This window comes from Musa acuminata, chromosome BXJ2-5, assembly GCF_036884655.1.
Source record: "Musa acuminata AAA Group cultivar baxijiao chromosome BXJ2-5, Cavendish_Baxijiao_AAA, whole genome shotgun sequence".
Lineage (NCBI taxonomy): Eukaryota > Viridiplantae > Streptophyta > Magnoliopsida > Zingiberales > Musaceae > Musa > Musa acuminata.
In genome coordinates, this window is record NC_088342.1 from 2,199,474 (window position 1) to 2,212,314 (window position 12,841).

The 12,841-nt window shown below is 45.7% G+C and overlaps 1 protein-coding gene across 1 annotated transcript; it reads left to right on the top strand.

Moving 5' to 3' along the window:
- Positions 1–290: 290 nt before the first annotated feature.
- LOC135612097 (protein NUCLEAR FUSION DEFECTIVE 4-like) lies at positions 291–5,748 on the top strand. Its single transcript, XM_065107905.1, has 3 exons — positions 291–2,336; positions 3,676–4,672; positions 4,772–5,748. The coding sequence occupies exon 1, from the start codon at positions 466–468 to the stop codon at positions 2,227–2,229; it is 1,764 nt and encodes a 587-aa protein (XP_064963977.1). The 5' UTR covers positions 291–465; the 3' UTR covers positions 2,230–2,336; positions 3,676–4,672; positions 4,772–5,748.
- Positions 5,749–12,841: the final 7,093 nt, after the last annotated feature.

A 12,841-nucleotide genomic window follows, 5' to 3' on the forward strand; every position in this document is an offset into this window, starting at 1 on the left:
ACGTAGATAACTGTCAATGTATCCTTGCAGCTCAATCACATTAATAATGTAAATAAATTAATTAAAAAGATCTTGGATCTTAAAGTTGCTGTAAGTTTTAATGTTAATATGCATAAAAAATTTCATATTTTATTACTAAATGGTTCGATCAAAGATAAATTCCTTTTAATCACAGTTATAATTGTTACTGATGGTGAATTTTTTTTTCCGGTTTATTTCATAAATCTTAATATTCACCTTTTAATTTAAAATATTATGTCGTAGCCGACCTCAAATTATCTTAAGTTTCACGTTTTCTTCCTCGAAGACAAACGGCAATGTAATGAAATAACGAAAATCCCTTCCGAGATCTGAGGCAGCGGCCAATCACTGTTGACGACCAATTGCCGAAGCCGCCCCTTCTTCTTCTCCGGCTTCCTCTTCCTCCTCTTCTTCTCAGGGGGAGAGGGTAGGGAAAAAAGAAGGATGTCATCTTGGGATCCAATCAACCTGGCCGTCCATGTGGCCCGCGGACGCTGGTTCACCCTCTTCGCCTCCTTCCTCATCATGACTGCCTCCGGCGCCACCTACATCTTCTCCGCCTACTCGGCCGCCATCAAGTCCTCCCTCGCCTACGACCAACGGACCCTCAACACCATCTCCTTCTTCAAGGACCTCGGTTCCAGCGTCGGCGTCCTCCCCGGCCTCGTCAACGAAGTCGCCCCGCCCTCCGTCGTCCTCGCCACCGGCGCTGCCATGAACTTCTTCGGTTACCTCATGATCTACCTCGCCATCACTGGCCGCACGCCTCGCCCCCGCCTCTGGCAGATGTGCCTCTACATCTGCGTGGGCGCCAACTCGCAGGCCTTCGCCAACACCGGCGCCCTCGTCGCCTGCGTCCGCAACTTCCCCGATAGCCGCGGCGCCGTGCTCGGCCTCCTCAAGGGCTTCGTCGGCCTCAGCGGCGCCATCTTCACCCAGCTCTACCTCGCCTTCTACGGCCACGGCGGTGACCCTAGGTCGCTCGTCCTCCTCGTCGCCTGGCTCCCCGCCGCCGTCTCCCTCGTCTTCCTGCACACCATCCGCTACATGAAGCCTCCTCCTCATCGTCATCAATCCCACGAGTTCAAGGTCCTGTGCTCCTTGCTCTACATCACCCTCGCTCTCGCCGGATTCCTCATGGCCGTGATCATCCTGCAAAGCCGCTTCGAGTTCTCCCAGCGCGCTTACACGGCCGGCTCTGTCGTCGTCCTCATCCTCCTCTTCCTCCCTCTCGTCGTGGTCGCGAGAGAGGAGGCATCGAATTGGAAGCGCGGCAAGCCACCTATCGGAGGTCCTCCGCTGGAATCCAAACAGATCGATCCGAAAGCATCGATCACAACACCAAAGAAAAACTCAGTTACATCTTCCTCAGCCCTAGCCGACGTCTTCAGGGCCCCAAAGAGAGGCGAGGACTACTCCATCCTGCAAGCCATCGCGAGCGTCGACATGCTCATCATCGTCATCGCCACCATCTGCGGCGTTGGCGGAACCCTGACCGCCATCGACAACATGGGCCAGATCGGCCAGTCCCTCGGCTACGATGCCCAGAGCGTTGCCACCCTGGTCTCCCTTATCAGCATCTGGAACTACGCCGGCCGCGTCGTCGCGGGGTTCGCCTCCGAGATCCTGCTAGTCAAGTACAGGCTTCCCCGCCCCCTTCTGCTCACTCTGGTCTTCCTCCTATCCTGCGCCGGCCACCTCCTCATCGCCTTCGGGAGCATCCCGGCCTCGCTATACGCCGCATCGGTGATCACCGGATTCTGCTTCGGGGCGCAGGTGCCGCTGTTCTTCGCCATCATATCGGAGGTGTTCGGGCTGAAGCACTACTCGACGCTGCACAACTTCGGCGGCGCAGCGAGCCCTATCGGGTCATACATACTGAACGTGAAGGTGGCCGGGCAGTTGTACGACCGCGCGGCTGTGCGGCAGAACGCTATCGGCAACATGTCAAACTCTTCCTTTTCCTCTTCTTCCTCGGAGTCATCGTTGGCGACATGCGTCGGAGAGGAGTGCTTCAAGCTTGCATTCATCATCATTACGGCGGTGACCATGGCAGGGGCTGCGGTGATGCTGGTGTTGGTTTGGAGGACTTGGGAATTCTATAGAGGAGATATATATAGCAGGCACAGAGGAGGAGGAGAGGCAAAGAAGGAATTGGAGGTGAAAGAGGAGGAGATGGTGCCAATGCTTGAGCAAAGGCTTGACTGAGAGATGCATACACAATAAATTGAAAGAGAATTGCTGGAGAAATAGAACAACAGGACAAGAGTTTCTAAGAGTCTTAGGTTTCAAGCTCCAAATTTGGCCATTAAATTGTAAGTCTCCAAACTTTGAGTTATTTTTTCCTTAATCCAAACAAGATAAATATTTTGAATTTGCTTGATAGATTTTTATTGCAAGCTATTGTACTAAATTGATCTTGCTCGGTGAGGAGAAATTTATTTTGAGCATGCATGACATCTTGATGAACAGGACTTGCCTTTGCCTCAATATTTTGTGTACCCCTCTCTGATCCCCAAGAATGTTGTTTAAACATGCAAATAGACTATTAGAGAATTGTATCAGCCAAGTGTTTAGAGCAGGTTGATCCATAGCATAACTGAGAGTATCAACCTTCAGTCCACCAACTATGTCTCAGGTCTGAACCTGGGTGTTCTTCCTCTTCTCCCACCTCCCCCATCAAGTAATTCCATTTAATTTATTGGTTCTCAAAGTGGAACCAATTTTCTCACTTTTTTGTTCAAAGACATCTTTCAGATTTTTATCTATCTGGCACCTGTATCTATCTGGCACATCATACACTTGAATCAGATTAGGATATCAATTGATCAAGAACAGATAAATATGAAAATATGGCTACTTTGAGTCAAACTAGGAATGGGTTTAGATGCCTAGATAGCTAATTCAGGTAATAAATTGTTTTTTCAGACTATCTGCACCTAATTGACTTATTTAAACTGAATTAGGATATCCAACAATCAAGTTTGTATAATTATCGTTAGAAAAGTAAGTTCAATTGAGCCCAGGTTGGATTAACAATAAAATGAAGAACCTAATCAAACAACACATTCCACAACAATTCCTTAGCTCGGACCCTAATGGAGAATCATAAGAACAAAAACCACAGTGGCAATAATTTTTCTTCAGACGGAGATCAAGTGCTTACAACATGCGGGCAACCTGTATTTGATCATTCATATTTGTTATTTAAAATGTTAAAGCCAACCTGTGTTTTGGATAACAATGTAATGGAAAGGTTAAAGAAACATGCACTTTGGATTTGTGAAATGCATTTCCCTTCACCACGACTTCACTGGAAATCAATTCTGAATTAAGTCCTCAGAATTATATATGTTTGAACAATGAATTCTGTTGGTTTCACTGGATAATACTTGTAATCTCTGTGACAAGAATGCATGGTTTAGATTTTAGAGGTTTTGCCATTTGGGTGAGGGGAGCTGCAGGCATTCTGCTGCTAGCCTTTATTCAGCTTAGTTATAGTACCGGCTGGGTTGTCTTTAAGTTGGCTGGTTATTTCAGTGAGACCTTTCTTAACCCAAATCTCTTCCAATTTTTATCAGCTTGGAGAAGGCCATTTTGTTCCTTCTCTTATCTTTTATCCTTGTTTGTTTATGTGTGTTCTATTACTCAAAGCAAAAGCAACTTGAATTCCAAACCCCTTTTGGAGGGAAACCAACCTCAAGAGGTGGCTCAGAAGGTGCACAAAAAGGTAGTAGTCCCTTGAGGCAAGACAAGGATGAAGCATGCACAAGACTTCCAATAGGTTATTCAATTGCATGGAGAACAAGGCACCATCAGCTCTCTATGAATGGAGAAGGAAAGGAATAGGAGAGAGGAAATTAAGACTCTTCTCCTAAAGCTTGCCATTCCATTATCTCGTCCCTTGGCTGGCTTCACCTTCTCCATCATCGCCAAAAAGAGTAGAACAAGTAGCAAATCTCCCTCTAGTACATCAAGCCAAGTAGATCACCTCATGGATTCCTCCCCTTGCATTTCTCTCTCTGAATTTGAGGATGAGGTGAGCTTGCAAGGCCAGGAATCATCTTCCATGTACCTACAAGAAGAAGAAGAAGAAGAAGAAGAAGAAGAAATCATGAGGGTGCAATGTCCAGAGAACCCATGTGAGGTCTCCATCATCAATTTCCAAGATGCACATAGCTTGGAAGAAGAGGTTGAAAGCTTGAAGTGCCTTGTAGATTCAATCAACAGCAGATCATGCGAGGTCGAATCGCAATTCTGGGACTACTGTGATGCAAAAGAGCAGGAATCACTGTTGCAGAATCTGAAGCTCGAGTGTCTGGGTTTGAAGCTCGAGTGCCTGGAAGCCCAGAATCAGAGGCTTGAGGCCACCATTTCCAAACAACAACGAGCTCTTGAAAGCCTCGAGTCTATGAGAACAGAGCTCAAATGTCTACGGTGGAAGGCCAAAAAGTTGTCCAAACTAAATAGGCTTCATTTGCATGAAGCTCGTCGGCAGGCTCTGATTCTGGATGCTCGAGATGCCGAGTTATCAAAGATCAATGAGGAGCTGAAAGGAGTAAAAGATATAGCTGATCAACTACTGAAGGGAAAGAAAGTCTTAGATTCAAGGATGGATTCATTTACGGCAAATTATCAATATGCATCAGAGGTTAGTATTTCAGCCTGCCCCTCATTTGAGTACATTATAATGCTTGTTGTAGCGACTGAATAGTTAGTGTGATGCATGCTCTTACTTTCATGTCCATAGAGTAAAGAGGAGACACTCCAGGATGACAGCATCAGGATTTTATCCAACAATGAAATGCCTGAACAGCTAGACCAGTTTCGATACCGGTGGTACCTAGAAATGGAGGAGCTGATTTATCTGGGCTGGGTTGGATCATGCTTGAGGAATGAACTTGAAGTAAAACCAGTGCAGGAAATGGGAGGTCAGTGGATCATGGAGCTCCCAGCAAATGACCAGGTCAAGAGTTGCAGGGTGGAACTCCATGAGACAGACCGTTCTTCACCGGTTGCAGGCATTGGCCATGAAGTTTGCTCAGTTGCCACAGCAAGGAAGAATCATTCATGTCCAGAGAAGCCAACATATTGTTCTTCATCGGTTACTGAACTTGGTCATGAAGCTTGCTTGGATGTGGCAGCAAGGAAGAATCATTTAGGTTTGATGAATCAAAAGGAAGAAGAACATGAAGTAAAACCAGTGCAGAGAATTGGAGGCCAGTGGATCATGGAGCTCCCAGCAAATGACAACGTCATGAGTTGCAGGGTGGAACTCCATGACTCAGACTGTTCACCAGTACCAGGCATTAGTCATGAAACTTGCTCAGGTCCAAAGAAGCCTATCTATTGTTCCTCGTCAGTTGCAGAACTTGGTATTGAATCTTGCTTGGATGTCGCAGCAAGGAAGAATCATTCAGGTCTGAAGAAGCTAAAATTGCTTTACAAGCTAAAAGGATGGGCCAGAGGAAAGGGAAAGCCAAAACAGTTTCGCGATTGAGATGACGGTGACGGTGACGGTGACGGTGACGGTGACGGTGGCGGTGGCGGTGGCGGTGGCGGTGGCAGCAGCAGCAGCTGCTAGAGTTGGTGTGTCTGAGATTGAAGTGTGAAGGTTATGCAAGGAGAAAGACAGCAGTTTGATATGGTTACGAGTGCATGACATTGTATCAGAATTTAACATACAAATCTCAAACTTAATAATCATTTTCCTTCTTTCTTCTCTAATTCTACACTGATAGATACTTCAATTATTTCTTCTTTGACCCAACAGTGACATCTAAAACCAATAGAAATCACCCTGCACAAGTGTGTTCAATCTCTATGGAATGTAATTAGATCACAGCTGGCCTTAACAGGATTTCTATGGTGGCTCTCTTCGAATGAACTCTATCCATATATACTAGCTAATTATTCTATTTAATCTATTATAATCTATGTTGATAGGATAATTGACTTATTAACTTAATGAATCATAAACAAACTCATATTACTTAAATTAATGATAGTATATTCATCAAGAAATTGTAATCTAATTCAATTCCTAGCATCTGAATCTTTCATCCACTTTTCTCTTGTAACATGATATATATACTTGAGGCATACGGGCAAGCCTCCACGGTATAATTGATCTATTAATTTAATGAATTTGGAACCATAAAAATGCATATATGCAATTGATGTCTTATATGAACATCAATTGTGATGCAGTTGTTTGATTAAAGGAGGTACGTAGAAGAGTTCATAATTTATCATTAGTTGCAGTTCCCAGGTGATGTCTATTGTCACGAACGGTTGTCGCGCACTCACAACAACTCCGTTCAACGAACCGTTCGTCGCTCACACCTACATGTACCTGCTTGACTGCATGTTTTGTCTTAGTTTTGAGTCATTTTGCTTGTAAACATGTAAGTTCGAACAAGCTGCAGCGTATAAAACGACCGCTCACCGAACTGAGCAAAACAGCCCCAAAACAACCCAAAACAGTTCTGTTTTCGTGTGCCGCGAGCTGATTTCTGGAATCCGCCTCCGCTCACCAAAACATCAGCCATCTCAGCCCCTTGGAACCCCCCAGGTGACACAGGACTGGATGGGGCTTTGGTATAGTATCGAGCGTTGAACACTCCTTCGCAAGTTCGCACGTTGCCTTAACGGGAATTTGTTGTCGCGCTCGGGACTCGGTAAGCAGTTGTTCGTTCAACCTTCTAAAGCCCTTATTTTCCCCCTCTCCCTCTTTTCTCTTGTGTATGCAAGGTGCTCGTTGAATTGCTTGTAAAGCTTTCTCTCTTTTCGCGAGATGTCGAAACTTGTCCGTCGGTCGTTTTTTTGAACTAATCAACTATCTCTTTTACAGATCCTTCGGGACTTGCGAGAGGTTGCAAGTGGGCTGATCTTTGCGGAACAATATTGCAAGGGCGAAGCACAACTTAGGCAACGCAAGCTAAGTTCGCGTCTTGACCGCAAAGATGCCTTACGCGTTAGGCAATTCCAGCTAAGACCGTGACACTATGGTAGGAATTGTGTTGTGTTTCGTCCATCATGAAAATGGAACCACCATCTGATCAACTCAAAAGCTTGGGCTCCCAAGACAACCATAATCAGATATCCGAACTCAATCCCATGCTGTAGATTATAAGTTTATAGTCAGGCAAGAAACTTGAGAAAAGATTAAAAATAATCTTATACTGCACCATGTTCAATGCCTCCAAGTCAGATTTTCCCTTGTACAGCAGTGTTGATTGGAAACCTCGTAAGCTGCAAATGATCATGAGTGAAAAATATTTGTGATTGAATTCTTGGATTCTTGGGCATAAAACCTTGCTTTTGGATGAAAGAACTTCTACATACCTACATTTGGCAGATTTCTATGGTAGGAAGCGCAGCAAAGGGACTGATGCACCCAAAGAATCTCCGAGCGAGACTCAAAACCCACCACCACTGAGAACAAAAGGATAAAAACTAGAAGCAAAATTCACAGTATGAGTAAATGCAGTTTGACCTCAGTCTCTGCATGGAAATGCTCAAAAAAGTAAGAGGAAACATCACTGAACAGTTACCTTCCTCTAAAAACATGAGCATGAATAGACTTGCTAAGGTGGTGATCATTCACAGGGATGCAAAACAGATGCAGAGGGCTCCTCCTGTTCATGATTCTTGATGGCTTAGAAAAGATTTGCTCTTAGCACTTGCAAAAGGTTGGAGTATAGGCAGCTTCCTGTTCATCAATTAAGGACCTGATTAACTAGTTGCATGAAATGAGAAGCACAATGTACTGTCACGTTAACCAGGAAGGTACAGCTTCCAAACCTGAGATAGTACTGAGGGGTCGCACGATTACCGACCATCTTTCTCCAGGCTTTCTTTGCTACCTCATTCGAGTCACATCGGTCGTCCATTGAGGTGGATGCGACCCTGATGGATGGCAGATCCTGGATTAGATACTCCTGAAACAGAGACGAAAACAGTACAAGCTTCCAACGCCATGTGATGATAAAAGAGAATGCATCTAATTCAGAGTGTACTCTATTTCTACCTCGAAGGAGATTTCTGAGACTCAGTGGATTTGTCATTGCAGTTGCATTATTCAGAAGGCTTACAAAGTCAAATCTCTTTTCATAGAGCACCCATTTCAGAAATCAGTGAATGAAGTTCCTAGATTTAATATGAAGATCAGGAACACCATAACCCAATTTAATCCTAGGAATCCAGTACAATAAATAGGATGCATAATTTAGAAGAAAATGAGACTGAAAGAAGCAAAAAAACATCAAAGCTCAGAAAATAACAATGAATTGCCATTCCCCTCTTTATGTGAGAGCAATGATGATTTTCCAACACTTTGTATAACTAAAGAAAGCTAGGAATTCTTCCTTTCTTAATTAATAAGAGACTATTCATACAGTATCTGTGTACAAGGTAATAGCTAGAAGTTACAACAGAAAAGAATGAGGACTCCCAAGAAGTATGTATGATGTTTAAAATGGACAAAGGTCATCCCAAGGAGACCAGAGAGCCTGGAGATGAAGAGTCTGATTCTTAGTTTCTGTGACTACCATGCGCTCATATCAATTTTAATTTGCCTTCCCCTCTATACTGATCTAAATGATCAGCATGGTTTTGTTCTTCTTCCTCCTAGTCTTCATCTTCACAAGTGCATGTTGGTTTATGCAATATAAGAGGCATCGAGGACTAAAATGGGCTCCCTTCATCAGCTTCTGTTGGAAATTAATCATCTGGGAAAATACAATAGCAGTATTATGAGTATAAATATCATATTCGCTGCAACATCAAATTATCAAGAATTTTCAGGCAACTACGGGAAGAAAATGATACTTTGTATTAGAAGCAGGGATGATTTGATGATTTGGTACTGGCAACAAAGAATCATTAAAATGTTATGTGGCTTGAGGTAATTCCTAAATATTTTTTTATAGCTTTGGCAGTCATAATGCCATGATATATGGCTACTTCAAGAGTCAAGAATGAGTTAGATACGAAAGTTCAACATAATCTCTAGAAATGTGGATAACGAAGTACATACTCAGATGAAATGGTTCTCATTATATGATAAATATGCTCTCTGTCCTGCTCATGAAAAAGAAGTATTCTTATCCTCATGGAAAAGAAGTAATGGGCATGTAAATTGTTCCAAAATCTGTGTTGCTGCTTTGAATCGATGAAAAGAAATCCTACTAGGAAATTTTGATATGGGTGAGTCCAATGATTGTCTTGATCTGAAGGAGTAGCTTAAAAGTGATTACAGAAGAATTTCCCTTAGAGGAAAACTGACACCCAGCATAGAGGGATCACATTTTGGCAGTACTCATTTATAAACTTGACACATTGTTTTGCTCACGTCTAGGGAGTAAACCTAAACAAAGGTCCTCCAAAGCAAGGTTCGTTGTACCATATCGTACCAGCGTTTCGATCCGGACTTGGTACGGTATGGTACCGGTGTACCGGGCTGTCACGACCTTAGCTGGTTTTGCCTAAGGCGTGCGGCACCCTCGCGTGTCCGTCCGCAAAGGTCAGCCTCCCCGAAGCCTCCCATTGTCCCTTAGGACCAACAAAAGAGAGAACGGGTTGAAGAGAACGCCTCAATCGGAATCCACAAGCAAACATGTCCGAAAAACACTTCATAGACAATGCAAATTACAAACAGACTTTACAAGCTCTGAACAGTGGCACAACAAAGGGTAAAATGGTCCATTACAGACCGAAAAGCTCACGAACGTGTCCACATGACACAACCTTTATTTACAAGCCTAAAGAGGCCACCAACCCAACTAAAATGAGACTATTAAGCCTTCGGCCGCCCCTTTACATTCTGTACAAGGCATGAACATGCCAAAAGACAACGGACAGACATAAGCATTACATCCAACATCTTGTTTAGAAGTTTGTCCGTTACATTCTCCCCCACTTATCCCTTCGACGTCCTCGTCGAAGCCTTTGTGAACACTGCAACTCTTCGCCTTTGCTGAGTCTTCAATCTTTCGCTCCAGCTGCAATGCGCCTCCTGGCTCCCAGCTGCTCTCCGCTGCTGTTTCTGAGTAGTCGAACCTTTGATCCGCCATGCTGCTTCAACTCGCCAATGACTCTGACTCTGGTGTGGGGTTGGCTGAGTTGTGTTGATCCTTGTCGATTCTTGCGGATCCACCAAATGAAGGAAAAGACCATCTTTTCTGTGCCAGTCTCTCAAAATTTCCACATGCTGCTTGAACTGGGTGGATGCTTGTTGGAGCTTTAACGAGCATCGCCTCGCAAACTTCAGAAGTTTTGGGTCCTTCCTCCACAAAATCTGCTCATTGACTCTTCTTTCAGTTAGTTGTCACATCCAAGTAGGTTCGCATCACTTCCGCTTTCGATTGGCATTTCGTTGGGAAATGAAGCGGACAATCTACTCTCAGTAGCACTGATCACCGTTGGTGAGGATTTGACAACTATTGTCTTCCATTATCTTCGAAGGGTCTTTGAACTTGTGCAGAGCTCCTCTGCTGGATAGATAAGAGAACTGGGGTACTCGGTTTCGCCCATTCTCTTAAGAGTTGAGAAGGCAAAGGTTACTTGACTTCGCCCGCCTCCTCGAGGTTGTACTTCATGCATCGAGCTGGTTACTGGCCTTCGCCTGCTCTTTGCTCACACTCCTGAAGCACTTGAAGTGTTTGCACTCCTTGCGTTGAGTTAGCTACTGTGATTCACCTTCTCAATGCCATTGAACTTCTGGAATGCAGGAAGTTTTCACCCCAACTTGGAGTAATTCTCTGATAGATGAGGTCGCCTCTGGGATTGTACCGTCTTCTCCATCAACCCTGCCACCTACTCCACTGAGTAGCAAAGGTACAGCACCGCGTACTGCTTGCTTCGTTCCTTGGTCGTGCACTCTTGCATGACCCGAAGTCCTTCACTTACGGCTATCTTGATGAGAAACTTGTTGACACCGGTCTTACGAAGTTTCTTGGCCTCTGCCCTTCAGCCTTGTCTCGGTACTTGGAGATTGCCTCTGCATGCTCCACCTCCTCGGCCCCTTTCACGACCAAGCGCTCTCCCTCCGTGAGAGCAAGGGATCAATGACTTGCACGGAAGTCCCGCCTCTGCGGTACCATGGCGCTGGTATGCCCATGGCCCTACTATCCGTCGCCTCGCCTCTGTATCCCTTTTCTGCATGATCAGTAGAAATGTCTCTGTGGCACTCCTCTGAGTCCACCTCCATTCTGACTGATGCTTGATTTTGGGTAGCTAAGTCCATCTGGACTCGTCGTCGCTTCCTCGCCCCTTTCGACCCCCTGCTTCAACACCACTGTGTTCTCCAAGCAGTCCGTTTGGTCGATGGAAAGACAGACTGCAACTCCCAAGCATGGCCTCTGCCATCACATTGTAGAGTTAGCACCGATTCTGTTCTCCTTAGCTTCCTTGGTAGCAACGTTCGCTTACTCGACCTTGTCCTCTGACTTGTCGGGCTCCCTTAAGCGAATATGAGCTCTGGAGCAGTCCAACTCTCCAGCTGCTTCGATCATACCTCTGCATGATCAAGTCCCTCTCATGGGACTCACTGGTACTTGCATTCGAACTTTTCCCTTGGTGGAACCCAGCCCCCATATGCTGATGACCAAGGTTTTCATCCGATGCAAAATTCGGTGCACGCCCGGAAGACCCGCCTCTGCGGTACCATGGCCTTCACTCCTTGAATCCATAGCCCTTCTTGCCGTCGTGTTGTTCACCAAAGCGGAGCTCCCAGTAGCTCCCGATCATACCTCCATATGATCTCATCCCTCACGGGACTATGTCGTGTGTGTCGCATTGCCACGAACTGTTCCACCACGATCCGCTGCACCATGTCGCCTCCTGGTGACATCTTCATTGCATTCTGATCCTTGTGGAATAAACTCGAATTGTGAACCCTCCATGTGTGGCCTCTGCCAATACATCGCAGGGTCTCCTCCACCTTCGATTTTGTTCGCTCCTTTGGCAATCGACCTTCATCCACCCACTCTTGGGTCACACCTAGATGAAGCACCGCTCTAGGACAGTCCGTCGCCTAGTAGCTCCCGAAGTCCACCAACTTCACTGTAATTTGTGCACCATTGCTTGGATCCTGGGCCTCTGCCCCTACCAGCACAATCTCCGCTGCGCACTGCTTCCTTCATAGCAACTCGAATGGCAACACTGTGGCATATTCTTCAAGAGTACCCGCCTCTGCGTCCTCTTGCCCCGTGCTAAGGCCTTCTGAACTCAACTTCGCCTCCTCAAATTGAGTCGCCTTAGTTCCTCCATCAAATGCTCCTCCGAGATAAGGTGCATGTGCCCCGAAGCTCCCTTCGTCTTTGGCACCATGCAAGATGAGTCCGCTCTGTCAAAATGAAGGACCCATGGAACAGCATGATTCTACTCCTGCCTCTGCAAGAGTTCATGTCCTTGACCTCTGTCTAGGGAAAGCACTGTGCCTCTGCTCCATGTTCCAACTTCTATGCTGGCTCCCTTCATGCGGCTTGGGTACTTCGCCAAGTTATACCCAAGTTGCTCCGTTCCTCGTTTTTGCATTGAGTCGATGGTGGCCCTCGCGCCCACCATTCCACGGGTCAGCCCTCCCTTGAGTCCGATCTCCATATCGACTCCAAGTGTGCCTCCATTTGAGTTGCTTTGGGTCGCTCCCCCACTTGATCTCGCAATGCATCCACCAATGCATTCTCTCAAGCGAGATCATGCGACGACTCCTCGCCGCTTGCTCAGTCCATCGAGCTTCGTGGAGTTGTTGTTTTGTTGAGGTACTCCTCCTCAACATGTGAAGTCCGTCTCACATGATTCTCCCTCTGGAGTGCCG